The sequence below is a fragment of the Condylostylus longicornis genome, unplaced genomic scaffold (assembly GCF_029603195.1).
Source record: "Condylostylus longicornis isolate FDR11 unplaced genomic scaffold, ASM2960319v2 ptg000037l, whole genome shotgun sequence".
NCBI lineage: Eukaryota > Metazoa > Arthropoda > Insecta > Diptera > Dolichopodidae > Condylostylus > Condylostylus longicornis.
In genome coordinates this window covers 66,120-90,430 of record NW_026578006.1, presented here as the reverse complement: position 1 = coordinate 90,430, position 24,311 = coordinate 66,120, and the positions used below count along the sequence as shown (strand labels likewise).

Genomic DNA, 24,311 nt, shown 5'->3' with positions numbered 1-24,311 from the left:
TTTAGTTCTCTTAAATGAATTTCGAATCTCTTCGGTTCGTATAGAATGGACAATATTTAATTACATAATTGTACTTTTTCTTTTGGAAGACACTTTAAAATAGTAAAATATATTTGAACAGTGTAATATTCTAAAATTAATCTAAAATATTGTTATATGTATTTAAAAAATTTGAAATTTAATTAAATAAAAAAGAAAAATTGAGGTTTAAAAAATTTATGTGACCAAAAAAACGATAGTAGCCCTTAAAATATTTGTATTTGCTTCTGAAATCGTAATTTAAAAAAAAAAATTGAAATTTTTAGAAAAACTTAATTTTAAGCAGTCAAAAATTAAGAAAATGTTACAAATTCAAATTTGTAAGACTTAGAAACTTCGCCTCAAACTTCGACTCTTCTAAACTGCTAAATTGTTAAAATGAATCACGAAATTTTTTGACGAAAAATAATTTTCAAAATCTCTCAATAATTTTAAATGAAAACAAAATGCTCGCAATTTTCTGTCTTCATTTACAATATTTGAAATTTTTTAAACGTTGGTAATTTAAGCCCTTTGAATAAATATTCACAAAAATTATAAAACAATTTTTTGCATACTTTCGGGATACCAAATCAAAAATTATAATTTTATTTACGAGTAAGCTAACTAGTAGCAGTTTTTTTTTTGTACAGCCACCTAAATGATAAAGGAAAGACAACGTTTTTGACTTGAAAGAACAATTGCAACATTTTTTCAATCAGCAAATTGAGAAAACCCAATCTTTATATTGGATATTTGCATGATGTTTTTCTACTGAATATGAATTTAATTTTTATATCAAAAATATAATAATATTCAAATATATTTATGCAAATATTAATTAGTATTATTTCTGCTACGAGAAGTAGAAGAAGTTATGGTACCCGGAAATTCGAGCAATATTAACATATATAACGCGTATATAACTAAATAATTATTAATTTTCTTAGTAATTTTTTGATTTATCTTGAAATAAACTTTCATTAAAAAACGTATTCAATATGTTTCCCATCTTTAATTTAATTTAAACTACTTTTTACTATAGCTATAACAATCGTAGAACCAAATATTAAGATCATGTAGACCAAAATACAGAAAACTTGACAGTATATACATAAATCATTTTTGTTTTAACACAAGTTCTTGCCATAAAATTATAAAAATTTTATATAATAAAAATACAGTGGCGCAATATAATAGCATTCTTAATTATATTCTGTTTACAAATGATCAGTTTTATCCAGATGTCTCATTGCATTAGACAATACCATTTTATCGAAAATGTTTAATAGTTTTAAAAATAGATTATAGTTTTTCACCTTATTCTCGTATTTTTAATTTAAGTTTGCACTTAAATTATTCTAGTATATATCTATCATATTTATTTAGTGTAAATTATATTCACTTCGAATATGGACATGAAACCACTTAAATGCGGTAGGTGCATTTTAAAAGAATAAAATAATTTTTTTAATTTATTTAGCAAATATTTTATTTAACACAGATTATTGTAGTGTGAAATTTAGTCAATCGGAAAAATTTTTTACAGAATATAAAATAGTAGGTTTTTTTTTATATTTTATTTCGTAATTATCAGATAATTGACGAGGTATACGTACTCGAACCCGATATTAAAAAGTTCTTATATTCTTATATAATAATTTGCATGAGAATTAAATTTGAATAGATTTAGAAATTCGATTTGGAATTTTTGTTACTTGAACATAATATGGAAATGAATTTAAACTGTACTATTTATTTTGGATTTCAATAAATATGGTCACTCTATAACCCAAATACCCAATACCCAAATCACTCTATATACCAAATATATTAACAAAAATCAATAAATTTTCTTGAAATTTTAATATAACTGCTGTAGAACTTCTTTGAGTGTGCCTGTGACCTTGAATGACAATAAAATTTCAAAAGCAAGCTGATAGGCTGTAACTCTCTTAATAGGCGGTGGTAGGTATATTAACAGATTCCTTAATACTTTCATTTGCTATTACCACAAATTCAAAATTGAATAAACACCATATTTCATGACAAACCCATATGTATAAGGATTTAATAAATATTTCTTTACCTTATTATTTACGATATTATCAACAATAGAAAAAAAAATTCTGTAAAAATAAAATCAATATGGTTTAAAGTCCAAGGAAATAAATAAAAACATGAGTTACCTAATAAAATATTTTAAGTGTAGTCTCATCAAATTTTGCAAATATGTTGCAACATTTATTGCACTTATTTTAAACATTCTTGAAAATTTTGAAAGAAAACAAAAAAAAAATTAAATACTTAAATTCAATGTCCTTCTAAGTAATTTGTAACGCTATAATATAAGAAGGTTTCGTCATAACGTAAATTTTTGCATAATATTCTAAAACCAAAATTTTTAACGAAGGCATTTCTTATAACATAATCTTTTAAAATTGCAATTTTTCTACTTTCTCAACTTATTTTCTTTAACTAATTCTTTTTTTTTTAAATATTTTAAAAAGGCATAACCAAAAATGTACTTAATATTTAGTATCGATGTTTATAGGTTTTTTACATCTACCTTTACTTATAACTATTTATATGTATTTTGAAAAAAGCAGAATAATTCTGTGGTTACAAACAACAACTTCTTAAATCGAATTTGGTACTTCTTAATTCGATGATTACAAGCGACAATTTCAGTCTTATCCAAATTTGTTTCTCATTTACACAAACTTTTTGGATTGAATAAATTTTTTGTTTATAGTTTTCCCCTTCTTCAGAAATTATAGACCTATAAATTTAAGAAATAATTCAAATACAAGCCTGAACATTAAAAAGTTTTAATATGTATGAATGGATTACAAACTTTTCATCCGACATTTATGTACAAGGTCTTCGAAACTCAATGGTACTCCCAAAGCAAGTTGACATTTTCCTTTTTGGGCCTTCATTCTTCAGTTATGAGGCCACAAAATTGAAATTTCTGAAAGTCATACAATTTTGAACATTTTTATTTATAAATCAAAAAATATGAGGTGCAAGTCCTACTGGAATTCTCGATTTTCTCGAATGCTGAAAAATAATACCCCAAATTTACTGTTCACAAATGATTAGTGCAAAGTCACTTATTCAAATTTTCATTATGAATAATTCAAAAAGAGAGAAATATAAAAGAACCTTTTTGTGTTTTTACAAATATTTCCTAAGAACTCACCTATTCCTTAAATCCATACCTGGCATACATTCATATACATACACCTCAAGTATACCTACATTTTATTTATTATCTATTCTATTTACTTTTTGATTTTATTTTATTTAAAAAAATCATTATTAGGGCTTCTTTAAAGTTAACAATTTCCCTAATGAGATTTTATATTTTTTATTTAATTAAAGGTTTCTATTTCTTTTCTAATTTTCTTTTTAATTTTCAGTCAATCAGTCAGCAAGTGTCGCTATTCAATAAAACTGGTGTAAAACAATATTATCGCGTATATTGTTAAAAATTACAGAAAGAAAAAAAAATTTTGAATAATTTTTTTAAAAAATTTAATTTTTTAAAAAGTTAAAAGAAAAATTTAAAATAAAAAATATTAAAAAAAAAATCAAAATAATTAAATTTAATTTTAAAAACTTTATAATTAAATATTATTAATTAAGTAATTTATTATAAATAATTTCCGAAACGGAAAAATATAAATTTTAAGGAAAAGGATTAAAATAATAAATTTGCATCAAAATGCATATGCCTTATGATCAACTTCCTGATCCTACGGATAAATTTACTTTACTTGAAGAATTAGGTACTGGATTTTGTGCAAAGGTAATTAAGAACTGTGGTAATATATTAAACAAAAAACACTTCATCTCACCTAAAATTAATTTCTATTAGTAATTAAATGAAAAAACATACAATATACATACAATACCTCTGAAAATTTCATTTAATTGGAATTTTTTTTTGTGTATCACAAATATTGACTAAGCTATTTATATAATTTACAAAAATTTCTGCTCTACATTCGTTGGTGTCTATTTTACTGTATTGTATTTTAGACGTATAGAGAAATTGTATGACATAATAGTTATTCAAATTATGAAACCTGCAAAGAATTAAATTCAAGTATGCCTACAATTTTGAAAACTGTAGGCTTTCTTAAAATTTAGTAACTTAAGGTTATAGAAAATATTCCAATGAAGCAGAGTTGTTTTCCACTATTATTCGAATTTGTTCAATTGACATTTTCTTATTAAAACCAGCAAGATATATAGGAGAGAAAAAGAGAATATCAGTTAAACACTCTTTCTAAATTTGAACAAAATATGTAAAAAAACAACAAATTTTCTCAAAATGGAACGAAATTGAGAGAATAAGATATTAATAACTTATTTCTAGTGTTTTTTTTTACATAAAACTATGAGTGGATTTGATCTAGAACACAAAACCCTTATCTTATATCAGAAGCACTTACCATGTTATGTGGAAAACACTTATTCTCTTGTCTGAAGTGATTTATTCCCCTTATAATATTTGCAAAAATTTAAAATTTTAGCCTTTTTAAATAATTATTCGTATAAATGCCTATTTTAATTTAATTAAAAATATTGTTAAGTCATAATTTAATTTATTTTACCCAACCCACTACATTACGTAATTTAAATATTCTGTGCTTAAAAGTTGAAAAATTAAGCTATAGATTTGATTGGACTAACCTTATTCGATTATTAACTTCAAAAATTTAATGTTACAGGTATGGAAAGCACGAGATTTACAAAACAGTCGTATTGTTGCAATTAAAATTCAACCATACGATAGAGAGCATCAATTTCTAATTGAAGAAGAATATCGAATATTCCGTGATCATTCTGGATTCCCAAATTTACCGGATTTTTATGGTACTTATAAAAAACAGAATAGTGCAGCACCTGATGATATTTGGTTTATTTTACAGGTAAAAATTTTAATTTTTTCCTAATTTGTACCTGAAAAATTAAAATAATTAAATAAAAATTTTGGCCATGACACACAAACTAATAAAGAAATAAAATAGTTTCCAAAAAAAAAAGCCTTAAACTAAAAAATTAATAAAAATTTTCACATATCTTGAAAATTACATATAGTGATAATGTTATGTAATCAAAACCCATTCTTTCTTTATTTTCTATTCTCTGAATAACTTCTTCTTTTCTTTTTTACGTTTTTTTTGATCCAATTATAATTTGCGTGAACAAGAAACTATTGGAAATTCTCTTATGATTTAAGAAGATTATTCTTATATGGTTTTCTATTATCACATAATTCAAATGTAAATTATATTTGTGTATGTATATATGTACATATGCATGTGTCAGAAAAATAAATAAATTTTACGTTACGATAAAACGTAAAGAAATGAATGACACATTTACAATATGATATTTTGTTTTCATTTTCCTAATTTAAATTTATAAAAATTATTGACACTTGACACTTCTCTTTTGCAACCCAATTACTTATACTCATTTGTATAATTAGAGAGATTTGTCGCATGAAAGCTTGAAATGTTCAAATCTAATTTGAAATCTTAGCCTAAAGACATGAATTTTACCGAATCAAAATTTTTGACGGATTGCTAAATTTTATGACAAATTGTTGAAATCTAGATCGAACGCTTTATATATTTTGAATTATTTAGATGTTACAAAAACTTAAAAGTGTCGGAATTTGAACAAGTGTATATCTAGTCAGTACACTTATTACAAACCACAAGTCATTAAATAACAGACAGTTTGCAATCTTAACCGATATTATTATCAAAAATTCAAACTTGTAATTGCAATCAATTTACGAATTGGTAGTACAATAACAATCACTTTGACAACGTATAAAATTATATTATTGCTTGAATAGTGTTTCAAAGTATACTGTGTTTGAGTTTCAAAAATTTGAACTAATGTCAATTTCACATAATAAATATTTTTAATTTTTTCCAAATTTTTAATAATTGTTCAAATTGATTTTATACAGTATTGCGATGGAGGAACTGCTGTTGAAATGGTTAATAAACTTTTATCACTCGATAAAAAAATGAAAGAAGAGCATATTGCATTTATTTTAAAAGAAACTGCAAAAGCTGCTATCGAATTGAATCGAAATCATTTTATTCATCGTGATATTCGAGGAAGTAATATTTTATTAACGAAGAATGGTGAAGTAAAATTAAGTGATTTCGGATTGACAAGAGAAGTTGATTCAACTTTTGGTAAAACCGGAACATGTATCGGTTCACCATGCTGGATGGCACCAGAAATTGTTACAGCTCCTGAAAAAAGTAGGTGTTTTATTATTGAAACTGATTTTTGAACACTTTCATTCTAAAATTTTAAATTTTTAAACAGAGGAGACCGAAATATATGACAGCAGATCTGATGTTTGGGCTTTGGGTATTACAGCTATTGAATTAGCTGATGGTAAACCACCATTTGCCGATATGCATCCAACGAGAGCAATGTTTCAAATAGTAAGAAATCCACCGCCAACTTTAATAAAACAATCGGCTTGGAGTCAAAATTTTCTTGATTTCATTGCTGAATGTTTGGAAAAAAATCCTGAAAATCGAGCACACATGTTGGAAATTGTTGAGCATCCATTTTTGAATGAAACTTTCGAAAATGAAGTAACTGTAAGTCAATTTTAAATTTTTTAAAAATTAGTCCATTTCATTTTTATCCTATTGTAAAAACTGTGCTTTTGTCATAGATGCAAAAAGAATTAAAAATTTTAATTGAAAAATCAGAAGGTGGAAGTTATAGAAAACCTGAAGAAGTGTTAGTTGATCGAGGTTTTATTAAAAAATATAATTCAAAACCGGAAAAAATGCTTTGTGAAGATTTAGCTGCTATCGATAATGTTGCTGATAGTATTGTGTTAGAAACACTAGCTCACAGAATGAGTAAAGGAATATCTTATACTTTCATTGGCGATATTTTGCTTTCATTGAATTCGAATGAAATTGAACTTAACATGGATGAAAGCGTAAGTTTTTTTTTATATCAAAATAGATAGTCGGCATTGTTTTATTTTTTTTTTATTTTTAATTATTTATTTGGACAGTTTCATGAAAAATATAAATTTAAATCACGTTCTGAAAATGCCCCGCATATTTTTTCGGTTGCTGATCTCGCTTATCAAGATATGATGCATCATAAAGTGCCACAACATGTTATTTTTGCTGGTGAAACTTATTCGGGAAAATCAACAAATGTTCATCTATTTATTAAACATTTGTGTTATTTGGGTGGTGGTAATAAGGGAGCAACAACACGTATTGAAAATGCTTTAAAAGCAATATTAATGTTAACAAATGCTGGTACACCAATCAATAATAATTCCACACGCTGTAATATTCAATATCATATTACTTTTGGTACAACTGGTAAAATGAGTGGAGCCGTATTTATATTGAATTTACTTGAGAAATATCGTGTCTCAACTACTGACATGTAAGTATGTAAATATTCATAGTAAATACAATTCCAGCTAATGAAACGTTTATGACATGTTCATAGAATTTATTTGCTTATTTAGAAAGAATTTTATTGCTTATTAATTTGTTGTCATTTTTTTTTCAATTTTAGGAATCAGCATAATTTCCACATCTTTTATTACTTCTATGATTGGTTAGTATCGGAAAATAAACATAAAGATTATAAATTGAAAGGTGATAGAAATTATCGTTATTTGAGAGTACCACAAGAAAAGGTAGAAACCAAATTAAAATATGTTCGTGATACACCAAAAGAGAATGCCGAAAAATACAAGGAATTCGAAGAAATTTTATTGAATTTAGATATGTCAGAAATAAATATACAAAGTGTACGTAATATTTTGGCTGCCATTCTTATTATTGGTAATATACGATTTAAAAGTGAAAGTAAAGGTGCGGAATTAGAAGATAGTAACATTGTTACAAAAATATGTGATCTATTAAAAGTTGATGAAAAGAAATTCCAATGGTCATTAACTCAATATATCAAAGTTAAAGGTGGTATTGCTGAACGCTGCCAATATACCCCAGAGGAAGCAAGAGATGCAAGAGATGCATTAGCTGCAACAATATATTGTCGTTTTGTAGATTGGGTTGTTGCTAAGATTAATATGAATTTAGCATTCGCCAGAGCTGTATTGTAAGTACAAAGCATATAAAATCTACAAAACTGAGTTGAGTATAATAGATTATATTTTATAACTTTAAGTGGTGACTCAAATGCTATTGTTATTTATGATATGTTTGGATTCGAGTGTTTCCATCGAAATGATCTTCAACAACTGATTGTCAATACTATGAATGAACAGATGCAATATCACTATAACCAAAAGACGTTTGCATTAGAAATGTTTGAACAGGTAAGGGAAAGTTTTCAACAATAGAAAAAATTTAAAAAAAATCTCAATTTTATTAAAATTTTATTTTAATTTCAAATTTTTTAATTTTATTTGATTAAGGAAGCAGATGAAGTACCTCCAGTTCAATTGAATTATCATGATAATAAAGATACGTTAGACCGACTTTTAACAAAGCCAGAAGGTCTTTTTTACAAATTCGATGATGCAACTAAAGATAACCTTAGTTATGAGTCGATCGCAGGTAAAATTTAGAAAAAAATATTTTGAAAAATTTTGAAATGAAAATAAAACTTCACCGCTAATAGATGCTGTAATTGAAAAACGAAGTGCATATATTAAAATGCAAAGTAATAATGAAATTGCTGTTGCACATTATACTGGAAAAGTGGTATATGATTTGAGAGTAATACCTGATCAAAATCGTGATTTTGTGCCACCAGAAATGATTGAATCATTAAGAACATCATTAGATGAAACAATTAAGTTATTGTTTACAAATCAATTAACAAAAACTGGAAATTTAACAATGGATTTTGAAACTGAACAGAAACAAGAAGGAAAACAAAGAACTTATGTAAACAAAATGTTTTTCTGCTATTCAACAATTATAAATTATATTCTCTGTCATTAAATTAAAAAAAACAGGTTTTGAATACATTATCGAGGGGACAATACTCTCAAGCTACAAATCTTAGAACAATATCAGCTCAATTTAGATCAGTTTGCTTAGAAATGATGAAATTATTGAGTACCAAACAATCAGATGTAGGCTTTCATTTCATTAGATGTATTCGAGCTGATTTAGAATATGCACCAAGAAATTTCCATCCAGATATGGTACAACAACAAATGAAAGCATTAGCTGTTATGGATACCATCATAGCAAGACAACAGGGATATTCAAGTAGAATATCATACCATGAATTCTTAAAAAGGTAAACAATAGTTTTTCACCATATACATATATTTTTTACTCACTTCAACATTTTTTCATCATATGTTGTTTACGCACCTCATAAGGGTGAGAAATATCAATATTAAAGAGAAACGTGTATAATGTTGTTTGGTTAGTTGATTGACGTGGTAGGTGTAGTAGATCTGCCTCACCCCAATTAGCACAAATGTTTTACTACCACTACCCCTTGACCACTAGGGTGTCATTAAGCGTACGATTATAGGTAGCCTATCTAAGCCACCCGGTTCTCTTGAGAAATCTCTCTAAATCTCCGGTGCTAGTTTTCGATATTTTGTCAAGCCCCGTCACACATGCTCTATCTCACATGACCAGTCTAGCACCGCACAGAGCCGGACATTCGCAGAGATAGTGAAAAATGGTCTCCTTTTTGTCCATTTCCCGGCAGCTGCGACGCGCTATGTTCTGTTTAATTAATATTGAGGCCTTTAGTATTTTGTTATTGTTTTAGTTTTGTATTGAATTTTAAAATTTTATTTTAGGTATCAATTTCTTGCATTTGACTTTGATGAAACTGTTGATGTCACAAAAGATAATTGCCGATTGTTATTGATTCGTCTTAAAATGGAAGGATGGGCAATCGGTAAATCAAAAGTATTCCTACGTTATTACAACGACGAATTTCTGTCAAGGTAATGAAAAACAAATTATGAAATTAAGAAAAATTGAAAAAAATAATTTTTTCTGCTAGATTATATGAAATTCAAGTAAAGAAGATTATTAAAGTTCAATCGATGATGAGATCTTACATATCAAGACGTAGAATGAAAGAAGGGAAGAGGCCATTAGAAAGTAAGTTTTCTGTTTACCTAAAATATTTATTAAATTTAATTTAAAAAAATTATTTAATTAAAATTATTTTTATAAATAAAACATACACACATATAAATATATTTTTCTTGCATTTAGCAAAACCTGCAACAGCAGAAGAGAATGAAGCTGCCACTACAATACAAAAAGGTGAGGAAACTACTGAATCTAGTGAACCTAATGATTCAAATGAACCCACCAACGAAACGACCAACGAAACTAATGAACCAACAGAACCTAATGAACCCACTGAGTCCACTGAACCCACTGAACCTACCGAACCCGCTGAACCTACTGAGCCTACTGAGGCTAATGAACCTAATGAATCAAACGAATCCAATGAAAATAATGATGCTAATGACGATGAAATAAGTGAACAGCTAGTATCAGAAGCATCTGAAGTTGATTATATGTCTACAAGTGACATACCTTCAGATGCTGAGGAAGCTGTTAAAACCACAATTGATTCAATTAAGGAGGAGTAAAGAAAAAAAATATATAAATCTTAATACTACATTGCAAGAAAAAAAAACAGTATTCTAAAAAAAAACATTATTTATATAATGTTAAAAACTATATACTTACAATAGTTTATTTATAAACATACATACATATATACATATATACATTTTTATGTATATTTTATATTTACACAAAGTAGTAGAAAACCGGTCTAAAATTTAAAGTTAAAATGAAAGAATCATTAAAAATAAATAAGAATTACAGAAGAATAGAAATAATACCGCTATATAAATTTATAAATTATAAAACAAAATGCATAATATTAAAATTATGTGTTCTCACTATTATAAAATATTAATATATACAGTAAGCCTCGGGTTATTGCATCGCCGCATATTGATTACATGACATAGCAATTTTAAATATTTTTTAATATTATTTGACAGATAAATTATTTTATTTATCCTCTTCTGTTTTTATATGTTTCAATTTACTTAATTTTTACCGTTTTTAATTATAATTATTTTCAAAAATAAATTTTATGCATGTTTTCATACATATGTCAAAAATCACAATGTCCTAATATCGAAATTGAATAAATCAAAACATGCTCACATATATTGGTGTTTTTAAAAATTTCCAACCATTTTAATTGTGCTTTTTCGGTTGCAAATAGATGAATTATGTTTGCTTAATATGTATTAGAAAAATATTCGAATTATTAGTTATGGAACTAGTATTGAAACGTAAGCGTATTTCATTGATATTTTCTTGGCACATTTCAAAATTTTTCATTATTGAATTAATTTTCCGTAATTTCAAAAACATGTTTTTTTTCTTAAGTTCCAAATTAATTCACAATACGAGTAAACACTACAAATCTTAAAATTTCATTATGAATTGATGCAAAAAAATAGTGTTGCCGGCGATAATATAAATCTTGAATAACTGTATATTTTATATATTATATATTTGACTTCTTACAATATTATTGAGATAATCATATAGTTTATTACAAAAATACTACATATAAATTTTTAATTTCAACATTTAATTACCTATTTAAGTATTAATTACATAGATACAGACATATATATATATTTACTTACACCGTAAAGAAATAAAAGAATATTTTATTAAATTTTAGACCATATAGAGAAAAAACGTTTAAAAGTATTATAAAAGAAGAAGAATGAGAGAAAAATAAATTTGAAATATTTTAAAAATATTAACAATAATAATTTAAAAAAAAACAAAAACAATTTCTTATTATTTCCTAAAGAAAAACACAAAAATTATTGAAAATCGTCGGGTCGGGAAAGCAGAAACGCGGGAAAATAATTTTTTTTTATTTTTTCCACTTCACTTTAAACACTTTTGTACTTACCGAAAACTTTGACTTTTTTTTAAATTGGATTACATTTTTTAAACACCTTCTGTGTTGTTTAGAAAAAAATTAAAAAAAAAATTTTTTCCTTCCCTTTTTAATTCGCTGCATATTGGCAACATTTTTGCATAATCTTCTTTAAAAATAATCATAATGTTCGACATTGATGATGATTGTACGAACTGATTGTCATTCAGACTGAATACGTAACGCATTAATACTTTTTTTTTTTTTACTTTTTTTTAAATGTGTCACTTTCAATTTAATTTTATAAAAAAAAAGTAAAAAATGACAATAAAAATAAATGAAATTTTAATTAAATTAAGGACATTTTTTATGAATTTTTTTTTTTATTTTTCTTTCTTTTAAAATATTTGAATTTAATCATTTGGGCTGCAACCAATTTCTCATAAATTACATTGTAACAAAAATGCAAAATAAATTGTTGGAATGCAAACCTATTGAAAATATGAAAATTAAATTGAAAAACAAATAATTGAAATGGAAACATAATTTGGAACAAATGGAAAATATGAAAACATAGTCTATAGAGGATATAGAGTACGAGCAAAATATGGTCCATTATGTACTGAAAGCGGTAATTTAAATTTAGAAACAGCTCAATTTTTAAGAAGTTATACAAGAAAATGGAGATCAAAATCCTTATTTCAAGTTTTATTACATTATCGTGCAGCAAGATTTATAGATTTTACAAATTTATCCCAACAGGTAAATTTATACAACAATACAATGTTATAAATAATTGTAATTAATAAATTTTTATAACAAAAAAACAAACATTTATTTTTAGGTTCATTTTTTTAATCAAAAATTTGTCTCACAATTATTGAATATATGTAAAGGTGTTAATTTAGATAAAATTAATGTAAAACAAGTTAATGTATCAGCATTTGGACCAGTTCCATTACCAACACGTAAATTACCATTTCGTTTACAAGATATACCATATTTTGATACAACATATATGTGTGATCCAGTTAATCCAATATCACGTATGAAAATTAATACAACAGAACCAGAAGAAGAACCATGGGATGCACCATTACAAATGAATCCATCATTAACTGCATATTTAATGACATATAATGCATATAAAAAAGAACAAAGTTGTCAAACAAATTGGGATAAATTATATGAAAGTGATAATGTATTATGCCAGCCATTCGTTAGAGATCCAAATATGATGAAAAAGTAGGAATAAATAATTTATTATGGAACATTCAATATTTATAATTCTTTTTTTTTGGTTTGTTTGTTCATAATTTATTTTTACATAGATTAAGTATTACTGAAAGTCAATTTGAGATAATTTAATGTCATTTTGTATAATTATAGCAATGACATTAACTGCTATTATACTAAACTAAAGGAATTAAAACAAAAAATCGATTTTTATGAAATTTTATCGATTATCGCAACCTTATTAATAGAATTAAATTAGAAATCGATTTAAGTATATTTCTATTTAATCAATATATTTCGATTTTAAATTTTTAATTGATTATTTAAAATAATAACTAGATTTTATTTAAATTTACAAAACAAAATTAAATAATAATTAAATAAAAATAAGAAATTTAATAAATTAAAAATGTTCGAAAAATTTCTATATTCGAAATTCATTACCCCACAACAGCCGGCTGTCCAATATATAATTTTATTTAATAGTAAGCAATTTTTTTGTGCATAATAAATTTCAAATTGACTTTTAAGAATTTTATTAATTATTATTTAAGTTATAAATAAATATCTATGTAAGATTTTTTAATTTTAATTTTAAATATTTGTATGAAAACCAAAAATTTTTTGATTCTGGGTTCAGTAACATTTATTACATATTTGTAAAATTTCTATTTAGGTGAATTTTTCTGCTTAAGAATAACATGACGAATTTTAAATTAATAGAATGAATTTCTTAATATTTAACTAATAATTGATTTAAAAAATAAATCAAAAATAATTTAAAATTAAATAATAAAATAGATTTAATACAATATTTATTAGAAAAAAAAAATGTTACTGAATTTTAAATCAAATAAATTTATTCTTAAAACACATAACATTTGTACATATGAAACAAAATAGCATTTACATACGTTAACCCTCTATAAATCTAATGCAGTATAATCCTATATATACAGTAGAGATATAGTATCCTCTATATACAAAGTAGAGAGTATCCTATATATAGAGAATACATATATAATCCGAGAGAAACCCTATTTGCTTTCTTTAGCAAGAAAATTTCTTAAAGATCTGATCGCAAAAATTTCCCTATTTAAAGAATTTAAATGTTATAAATTCATTTATTAGTGGCCATTTATCGATTCTTTTATGTATTGATCACATTTCTTGATATTAAAACATATTTCCTAAATTAAAATATTAACTAATTCCGCTTTATAATGAGAACCTCAAAAAGAATTTTTAATTTGTAAATTTAATTTAAATCTAAATCAAAAATATGTTGAATAATTATACTGCATTGCAAGAGGGTTAGCATATTTATTGCATTGACATTGTAAATACACACAATTCACACTTAAATATACATAAATCAAATATTATAATGTAATTTAAATTAGACATTTTTAAATCATCAAATATTGTTTAATTCCGATTGTTATTATATTTTTTTTGGTAAACAAGTTCCAGTGTTACATAACCATGCATAACATTACTTTAAACTCTTGGTTCAATCCTAAATAATTTCAAAATAATTCCATCGTCGTTCGTTGTAAATAATTACATTCATTTTAATTACGAAAATCAATTTAATAATTAATTTAATCATTGAAAAATATATTTCTATACATATTCACAATTATTATATGTAAATAATGTCACATATGAACGACACATTTCGATTCGGTTCGCACCAATTCTTCAATATTTGCCAGATTAATTTTAAATCGGTAATAAATATTCGTTCATTATTTCTGATCCATTAATTCATTTGTAATTTAATAGTTGACTGCATTAAGATATGACTGAATAATTAAAGTGATTGAAGTTGCGGCTAAATATTCCAGAGGGCTCATATATTAAACGTAATATATTATTATGTATTTTCTATTTTTATTAATTTTTTCTAATATAAATTTCAAAAATTTCCAAAAACCAAACATATAATTATGAATTTCGTTCTTCTAAGAAATAATTTTTAAAAAATCTATATATATATATATATGTACGAATATAGGCTTGGTGTTATTGCACGAAGTAATCAATATGGTGGAGATATAATACCTAGTTCTGCTAGCCGAACGTCTCAATTTGATAATCAATCTGGCTTCAATCCATATACAAATTTTAATTCTAATCGCAATTTTAATAATCAAACTGGTTTTAATCAATATACAGACATTAGATCAAATTTTAATCAATATGATCCTAATATGTCTAATTTAGGTTTATTACAACAAAATTATAATGAAAATTCAATGTTTTCTGGTAATAATCAAAATTTAATGAAAGATAATTTTAATCAAAGCCAAAATCAACGATATTCAAATTATTCAAATATAATGGTAAGTCAAGGAACTGGTGGAAGTCGATCTGGTTCAAGGAGGAATTCAATTAAAAATTATGCAGCACCATTACCACCACATATGCAAAAGAATAATGATGCATCGATAATGAATCGAAGTCGAAATTATAATAATAATATACCGGTGAATCGAGATTTTCGTCCACCAAATCATGTTAGTGAATTGAAAATGTTGGGTAGAAATTTTAATGTAAGTTTTATTTTCCATTTATGAAATTAATTTAAAATTATTAATTTCTTTTATTAATAAATTATTTTAGAGTGACAATAATTACGATAATGATAATCCACCATTTAATTTTAAATCGATGTTGAGAAAAACTAATTATTCAAGACCTGAAGATACAAGTACATTTGAATATAATAGTAGAGGATCACAGAATAATGAAAATTCAACAACAACAAATTTTAGTCAAGTAAATAAATTTAAATCATCTGAAACTAATAGTAGATCATGGAATCGTGATAATCCAAAAACAAATAATTATTCATCATCGAATAATGATAATTCAAAACAAAATAATTCAAATTCTGGTGATAATGAATTTCAAACAAGATATGTTGATGAAGAAATTGCACCCGGTGTTAAATTATCAGGCTATGCTATTGATATATAAAAATTGTATTTTATTAAAGTGTAATTATAATTCACATAATTCTATATATATATACATATTTACTTATGTAGTTATATATGTATATATAAATTCCATTTATCACTTTTAATTCAACTAAATTAATATGATAGAAGTGAAGAACTTCAAATATTTCGGTGTTATTAGTAAAAGCAATTTAATATTGCAAATACAAAAAAAATTATAAAATTTATGCCCTTATCATCATATTTTCCCTTATTAAAACTATTATAAATCATTAAATTATTAATTGTTTAATTAATTGAGCTTTATTATATTAAAAAGAAAATTAATATTTACTTTAAGAGTTATGTAATTTTAATGTAAGTGGAAAAAAATAAATTATTAAAACATTCGTTTTAGTTACGTGTACTTACCATTTATTTATTTTTATTTTGTTACTTATATTTCCGTAATTTCACTGCCGTAACCGGAAACTTATTTTAAATTTTTTGAATTCTCCAAAAATTTCAAATTGTAAGAGAATTTAAAGCGACATCTGTTTCATAAACTTTTTCTTTTAAATCACAGAATTCATACCCAAATAATTTTGGTTTGTAACCCGACTAAAATTAATCTGGTATAAACATGAAAAATGTATAAATTTCATTTTATTATCCTTATTATATTAATTTACAGTGCCATCTAAATATTTTTTAGTTTATTGTGAATTAAGATAAATAAATCAACAGATGACTCTAATTATCTATATTTTCATATACTTTATGCGAATTATATTTTCACACATAGGTGTCTCCGAAATTTTTAATTTCAAACTGTGACATCTATTTTTCACTAGATTAGTAAAATATTTTTTAGAGACATCTGTTGATGTAAATTATATTTATTAAGTAATTTAATTTTAAATGATATAAAAGGACTTCATGAATATGTCCTTTGAATACGTATAACAATTATATTTTAAGATTTAAGAAATAAAATTTACAGCGAATATAATTTTGAGATTGCAAACAGTAATCAACTTATAAATTCACAATTATTATTCAATTTCGAAATTGAAAGTTCACCAATTCAAGAAAAAAATGAATTCAATAAATTTAAAAATTAAATTTCAAAATGAAAAATTGTGGTTTCAAGAAAATCGTAAAAAATAAAAAATTTTCAATTTGATTTTATCGTAAAGAATTATGAAAATTATTTAAGAATTATTTAAGAATTATTAAAAATAAATGTTGATTCACTGGTAGAATTTTCATTTTCTTTCATTCAAAAGTTGTCAAATATAATTTTTGTTTACTTTTAATGAGGTCTTCACTTCTGAGCACAAAAACTCATATTAATTACCTTGCAATTGCTAAACAAATACTTTCATATTATAATAATTCTTGATTATAATCAACAGACACGACCAACTGAATTTCATATCAAAACCCTCTACTTTTACAAGCAAAATTCTGTAGATAATTGCTGTACAGAAGAACATATACTATTTTTTTCCGAAGAATTCAAATTTCTGAATTTCAATTTTTTCTAATAGGTATAATAATAATGGCATTAAAATATTCTCAATAAACTCAAAATTCACAATTCACTCAACACTCGAATATCACATTAAAAATAATGAATTACTTTAACAACCTCTTTATTTAAATAAATTTTATAAAAATTCATGTATGAATACATTCACTATTCCTTCATGCCATAATCATTATATTCACACCAAAACCAGTTACTGTCAACTTAACTTACTGTTTTATCATAGATTTTAAATTATTTCATGCCTGCCATTAATATGCAATTAAATTAGCACAAAACAAAGGCGTGTTGCTCTACAACTTAAATATTATGTGTGCATAAATTTTCGTGACAAAAAAAAATCGAACAAAATTTTCATTAATTAATTTAAATTTTCTTTTTTGATAATCAGATTTTATCATTATCAAAATTATATTTATTAGTTAAACATACACATACACATATAAAATATATAGCAGCACCTGTTGGCTACATTTTAAACCACAACAGCAACTACGCATAAATATTATTTTTGCTGAAGTTATTATAGATTTTTTAATAATATGCAAAAAAAAAAATTTAATAAAATCTTTTAATTGACTTTTGTGGTTGTATTTGTGTCAGAAATTTGTGGTTCGTTTAGCCTTTTCTTTTTTTGTTTGTATTTTGAACTCAATGATTATTAAATGCAATTTATTGGCAATTAAAATTGTAAAACCTCCTAATTAATTCGCTAAATTACAAAAAAAAAAAACTAAAACCATAAATTTAGTTTTAATGAAAATATGAGGAAAAATCAACAAAACGAAAGAAATAAAAAAGAAAAAAATAAACCATGTCAGAACAATAAATTAGCATATTTGCTAAAGCCACTGTAGTCTTTCGTAATTTTACAATATAGGGAATATTTTTTTTGTTGCTATTTTGTTCATTCTAAAAAAAAAAAAAATTCAGGATAATCATAAAACAATTATAATTTCATTTTCCCCAAAGTTCATAGTTTGCATAAATTTAAAAAAAAAAGATTTTTTTTTTTTATAAATTGATTTTGAAATGAAATTAAATTTACTCTATACGCATAAGTAGATATGTATATGTATATATATACATATTTACATAACCCGGTTTTTACACAAAAATAAACGCAATCAAAAGCGATTATCGCAATCTAATTATTGATTAGCAATATTAAATTCCATTTTTTTGTAATGTATAACACACTCGTATATAAAAGGTATTGGAATCAGTACAAAAATTTTTCGGATGCATCTCGGGAAATTCCAAAATATTTTATTTTTTAATACATTTCCAAAAAAATTGTGAAAAAAATTTGCACATTACATTCATTCCGTTTTTACGTTTTTCCGTCTGCTTTTAGAAAAGTTTAATATTCTTCTAAAATCGAGGGCGGAAGAAAATTATTTTTATACCCGTACGAACGTACATGTTCGAAGGGTATACTAAATTTGCCTTACCGTTTGTAATGCTAAAAAATACCGTGAAATTTTGAGTCGATTTAGTTTTGCCTGTCCTTCTGTCCGTCCAAACGATAACTCAAAAACTCATTAAGCTAAGTTCATTAAATGTTCACAAATGATTTATTATATTAAATGCCAGAAATCTATTTAAATTATTTAAATTGGATATGATTGGGGTACTGGTTCGGGTAGCTGCCATACAACTTCAAAATTTATTTGACTATATCTTAGAAACTATAAAAGCTGTGATATTGAAATTTCAAACAATCGAAAAATTTCACATTATAAAAAAAAAAGTTATAATGTACATGAAACACAAAATAAAATTTTGTTTTAAATTTTCTGCATAAATTGAAAAGAACAGGATTTTTAACGAAAATATTTTTATCTTCAAAAATTCAAAATGCAAATGTACTGCAATTGCGTATTTTTTTTTTTGAAAGAGAAGTGAACATTTTGGTTTCTATTATAATTTTTTGAAACATGAAAGCTTGCTTATCTTTAGGTTTGTCATTTTATATTCATAATTTTATCAAAAATACAAAATGTATGTATACGGGGGACAGAGCTAGGAGGTTGATTTCAAAACCTTGGTAGCATATGTTAGAGTTTATTATCATATTACGGCATTTGGGTAAGAAAAAAAAGTTTTACTATAGTTTAAAATTTTATTTTTAGTTTTTCTAAGGAGTTAAAAATGGACAAAACAACAAAAAAAATTTTTAAATTTCAAAAAGTTTTGTTTATTTTAACTTTTTTTTTCTGTTTTGCTTTTCTTTTGTATTTTTTGATGTCTACATATCTTAAAATAAAAATTCCATATTTCATCCTGTTCATTTTAACAATAGCCGATTTTTTTTTTTCTATTTTAAAAAGTTTTCATAAGTTTGAAAACGTTCATTTCATATTTCACAGTACAAATTCTTATTTAAAACTCAAATTGACGTATATAGATTTTTTTTTTAAACAGATTTTAAATTATGGTGAAAAATTTTATTTTAAGGTCTAAGTGCTATTAAAAGAACAGATTTTAAAAGGAGTGTTTTATATAATAAGAAAGTTCGATCATTATTTACTCTTCAATTTGTGTCTTGTGGCGCTTATTTACTTCCCACTAACGAGCCTACACAAAATGTCATTTAAAAGAGATTCCGAAACAAAAGGCATGCAATATGAGTTTTATTGCAATAAAATGAAAACTGAGTTTTTTTTTTCGAGTACATCTTAAAAATCCTAAAATGTAGTCGAAATTATAAAACAAACTACAATCACAGTACCGCATTATAAAACACATTTTTTTGATAGCACATACAGTACTCAATTATCAAACATAGGACACATTTAGTACTAAGTTGGAATTGAATTATTGAAAAACACAGCTACGAGTATTAAGTAAATTCTATGATGCGCAATAAAAGTGAGTAAAAAAAAAACGTGTTTCGTTCGGATCATTAATTTTTGTTAAGTTTACAAGGTCCATTGCTACTGCAAGTCAGAGTCATTGCTACTTTTACACAATATTATCTAATATGAACTTTTAAATTACTATTTTTGTCAGATAGGTGGCATTTTAAATAGTATGAGTATAACAATAAAGTAGCAAAAATTATCAAGAATTCTTGATTAAAAAAAAATGAATACCATCCTTAATACATTCTCCATCTGTCAAATTAGTGACTTTTCTTTACTGTTTACCATTTAAAAAACCACATAGAATTTTAAAATGTAAAAAATCATAATTTGAACACATTTTCGTACATCACGGATTGGTATTTATTTATATATGTAAGTCTTTCAATTTTAGTTTAAATTTTTTAATTTTCAAAAACATTTGTAATACATTTAAAATTTAATAATTCAGGATAGTCTGAGCTTAAATCCTTCATAAACTGAGTTTCTTTCATTGTAAATTTTATGGTAGAGTGGCAGTCCTCATCTCAAATAGAATAAATTTTTAAAAATTCTTAAACTCTTGAAATTAAAATTAAATAAAAAATAAATTTCAAAAAATTTTATTAGATTAAAATTTCTATATTTAGATTTTATGAAATTAATCAAAATTTTATAGTTAGATTAATGTTAAAAGCATTGAGTAGAACCAGAAATTTTCAGATTTTAAACAAAATTCTCTCAATCTATCTAGAATAAATAGCATATAAATTTTTATTTTTGAAATTTTCCAATTCAATTAATTTATTCGATTGCCTAAATTATTTATGCACTTCAATTAATAAAATATTCATTGATTATAATAGAAATATAGAAATGATATTTTTCTTGTTATAAAATTGAAAATCAATGTTACCAGACATCATTAATATTAATTAAAAGCAAATAATTTCATAATTTCTATATTCTTTTTTTTTTTTTGTATTATATACGCTATATATGCAACAATATAATAGAAATAAGAACAGAAACCTCTTAAAAATGGACAAAATTCAATTATTGATTTGCAATTAAGGCATTAAAAGGACAATTCATTAGTTTAATGTATTTATATAGAGATGGAGATAGATATAGGTATTTGGCCTATTCATTTATGTGATAATTCTATCATAAAGATCATTAGTACGAGTATAAGCAAAAGGAAATTTTATTATCGGATTTTCTTTATTTTTATTTTTTTTTTCTCAAATTTAATATTCCTTATTATTCTTAATGTTAACTAGGATATTTCTATTAATACATAATAATGTTTCTTGAATTGAATTGAGTGAAAGAATGAGATAGAAATAAAGTTGAATGTATTTTGTATATGGTATATATAAGCAATAATTATTATAATAATTATACAATATATATAAGATTCAGAAGTCAAAATATTTGTACATACACACTTAATAGTTAAATATAAACAAATTTTTGTTTTAATTATTAAATAAATTGTTAGCAATTTAATTTAATTAATGGGTATATACATATATATATATAATTATATGCATATAATGTAATTAAAGTGTCTGTATTTATTAATATTATTAGAATGTAAATAAGATAATTTGATTATTATTAAATAATATTTATGACACAAAATATTTTTAAAATTATCTGCAAAATATTGAGATGCAAATGAATAAATTTTAACATTTAATCAAACTCTGAATTATTATTCTTAAATTACAAACAAATGTAATAACAGATAATAGATTAATAGATTGATTTATATATATACGAGGGCTGTCCCAGAATTAAGTAGCCTAACCGAGAAAACACAAAAATTTTGACAAAATTTATTTTTATTTCTCAACATAGTCCCCTTTTAGCTTGATGGTGTTGAATTGCTTCGATAGCATTTTTATAGTAAGAACTGGGAAACTCTGCAAAATAGCCAACAACGCCAGACTTTACCATTTGTAAAAAATCTTCTTCCACCAACCCATTTTTTCAAGTTTGGAAATAGAAAGTAATCTGAAGGGGCTAAATCTGGTGAATCCACGTTTAAACTGCGCTACTCCCCTAGATGTAGAATCTAGTTCACTTTTGATACCGGCTGGACTAAGACTTTTCAAATAAAAATATTGAATGACATAACGATGACCAATTTTAACCATATTAAAAATTTACTGAAAAACTTCGCTATTAATAGTCGGTAATCTGAAAAGAAAAAAAAAATAAAAGTGTAACAGTTAATTCTTAAAATGACAGTGCTTTCTGCCAGACTTATTTTTTTTCAAAATTTTTGTGTTTTCTACTTAATTCTGGGACACCCCTTGTATATACAGTGATTTAGGAATAAATGCGAAGTTGTGTAGATTTTTAGTGAACTAAGAATGAGTAAAATTTTTAATTAGAATTTGGTTTCGAATCGAAACAATGCCGATATAGCAATTTAAAAAAAAGTTCTTCTCAAATTATTATACTTATAATTTCCGCTATAAAAATGGAAGGTTCTCGCAATATGAAGTTTTAGATATCATAACAATTAAAGATTTTAATTGGAAGTATGGCAAGTACTGTATTTAACACTGGCAACTATTAAAAATTTCATTAAAATAATTGTTTTACTATATACATGCTTGTGTATCCGTATTTAGTCAAAGAATACAACCAAAAATTTTGGAGGTAAAAAGTAATGGACCCCTCCGAGACTATATAAGGTCTTCGCTTCCTCCATCCTTTGGATATTCCATGCCATAATATATAGCGAAAGAAACTCAGCTAATAAATTATTGACTTATTTTTGGTAGGAATTTTGGTAAAATTTAGTAGGGAAACTCTCTGAGATTTTGTTCCAACCGCTCAAGTCTTTAGCAATTCTAAAATTCGGGCACTTGCGTATCACAGTATAATTTCAATTATATACGTATAATTGTATACAAAGTAAACATGGGTAGTAAACTGAGCGGTCAGAAAAAGACTTGGATGTAAATTTCGCAGTGACATATATGCGCGTGAATACATGCAAGCCTGTTTCTTGTATATCACAATATATCAGATTTAGAATCATATCAATTTTTAAAAATCTAAGTGTAAGAAATTTAAATTTCTAAGTGTAAGAAATTCAACTTTTAAACATAAAAGGGACACAAACTCGTAATCCATTAATTGCAATTCGGAGCTTAAAAAAGTGAACTGGTGAAGGTAGTGAAATTTTAGTCTATGTTTCATGTTAATTTTTTTTAAAATTTTTTAAATCGGCTACAAAATACAAAGATCGAGGATAAAATTGCAAGAATAACACTTAATCTGTAATTTTTTTACACAGAAAAAAATTTGTAAGAGTGAACAAATTCGTTTAGTAATTTTCTCACACTTTTTCAGTTCCTTAAATTTTTAAAAATTTTTTTGAACACTTCTGAAAGTACTTTAATCTTTCGTGTTTTACATGAATTGTTTTTTGTTTTCCAAATCAAAGTCCTTATTATATTGCACCCTTTTAAAATTTTTTATACAAAATGGTTTATCATTAAAATTATTCTTATATTTTTTTTCCGTACAGAATTCAACCGTAAAATATAATTTTTTTTTTTCAATTATTTTCTATACATTTTTTCTCTATATACATACATATATCCCATAGAAAATTGAATAATTCGCCATCTATATAAAAAAAAAATATTTTCGTAATATTTTTATCTAATGATAAACTTTATATCATCAAAAAATTATACAAAATGTTGA

General features: G+C 24.6%; 1 protein-coding gene across 1 annotated transcript; it reads left to right on the top strand.

Moving 5' to 3' along the window:
* Positions 1–1,855: 1,855 nt before the first annotated feature.
* On the top strand, positions 1,856–16,605 carry LOC129608825 (neither inactivation nor afterpotential protein C). Its single transcript, XM_055520561.1, has 19 exons — positions 1,856–1,986; positions 3,444–3,832; positions 4,761–4,961; positions 6,017–6,320; positions 6,388–6,671; positions 6,749–7,024; positions 7,103–7,491; positions 7,627–8,175; positions 8,245–8,395; positions 8,495–8,636; positions 8,701–8,969; positions 9,041–9,330; positions 9,851–10,000; positions 10,060–10,160; positions 10,278–10,328; positions 12,572–12,756; positions 12,839–13,239; positions 15,251–15,788; positions 15,859–16,605. Exons 2-19 carry the CDS (start codon positions 3,749–3,751, stop codon positions 16,213–16,215), a joined length of 4,722 nt encoding a protein of 1,573 aa, XP_055376536.1. The 5' UTR covers positions 1,856–1,986; positions 3,444–3,748; the 3' UTR covers positions 16,216–16,605.
* Positions 16,606–24,311: the final 7,706 nt, after the last annotated feature.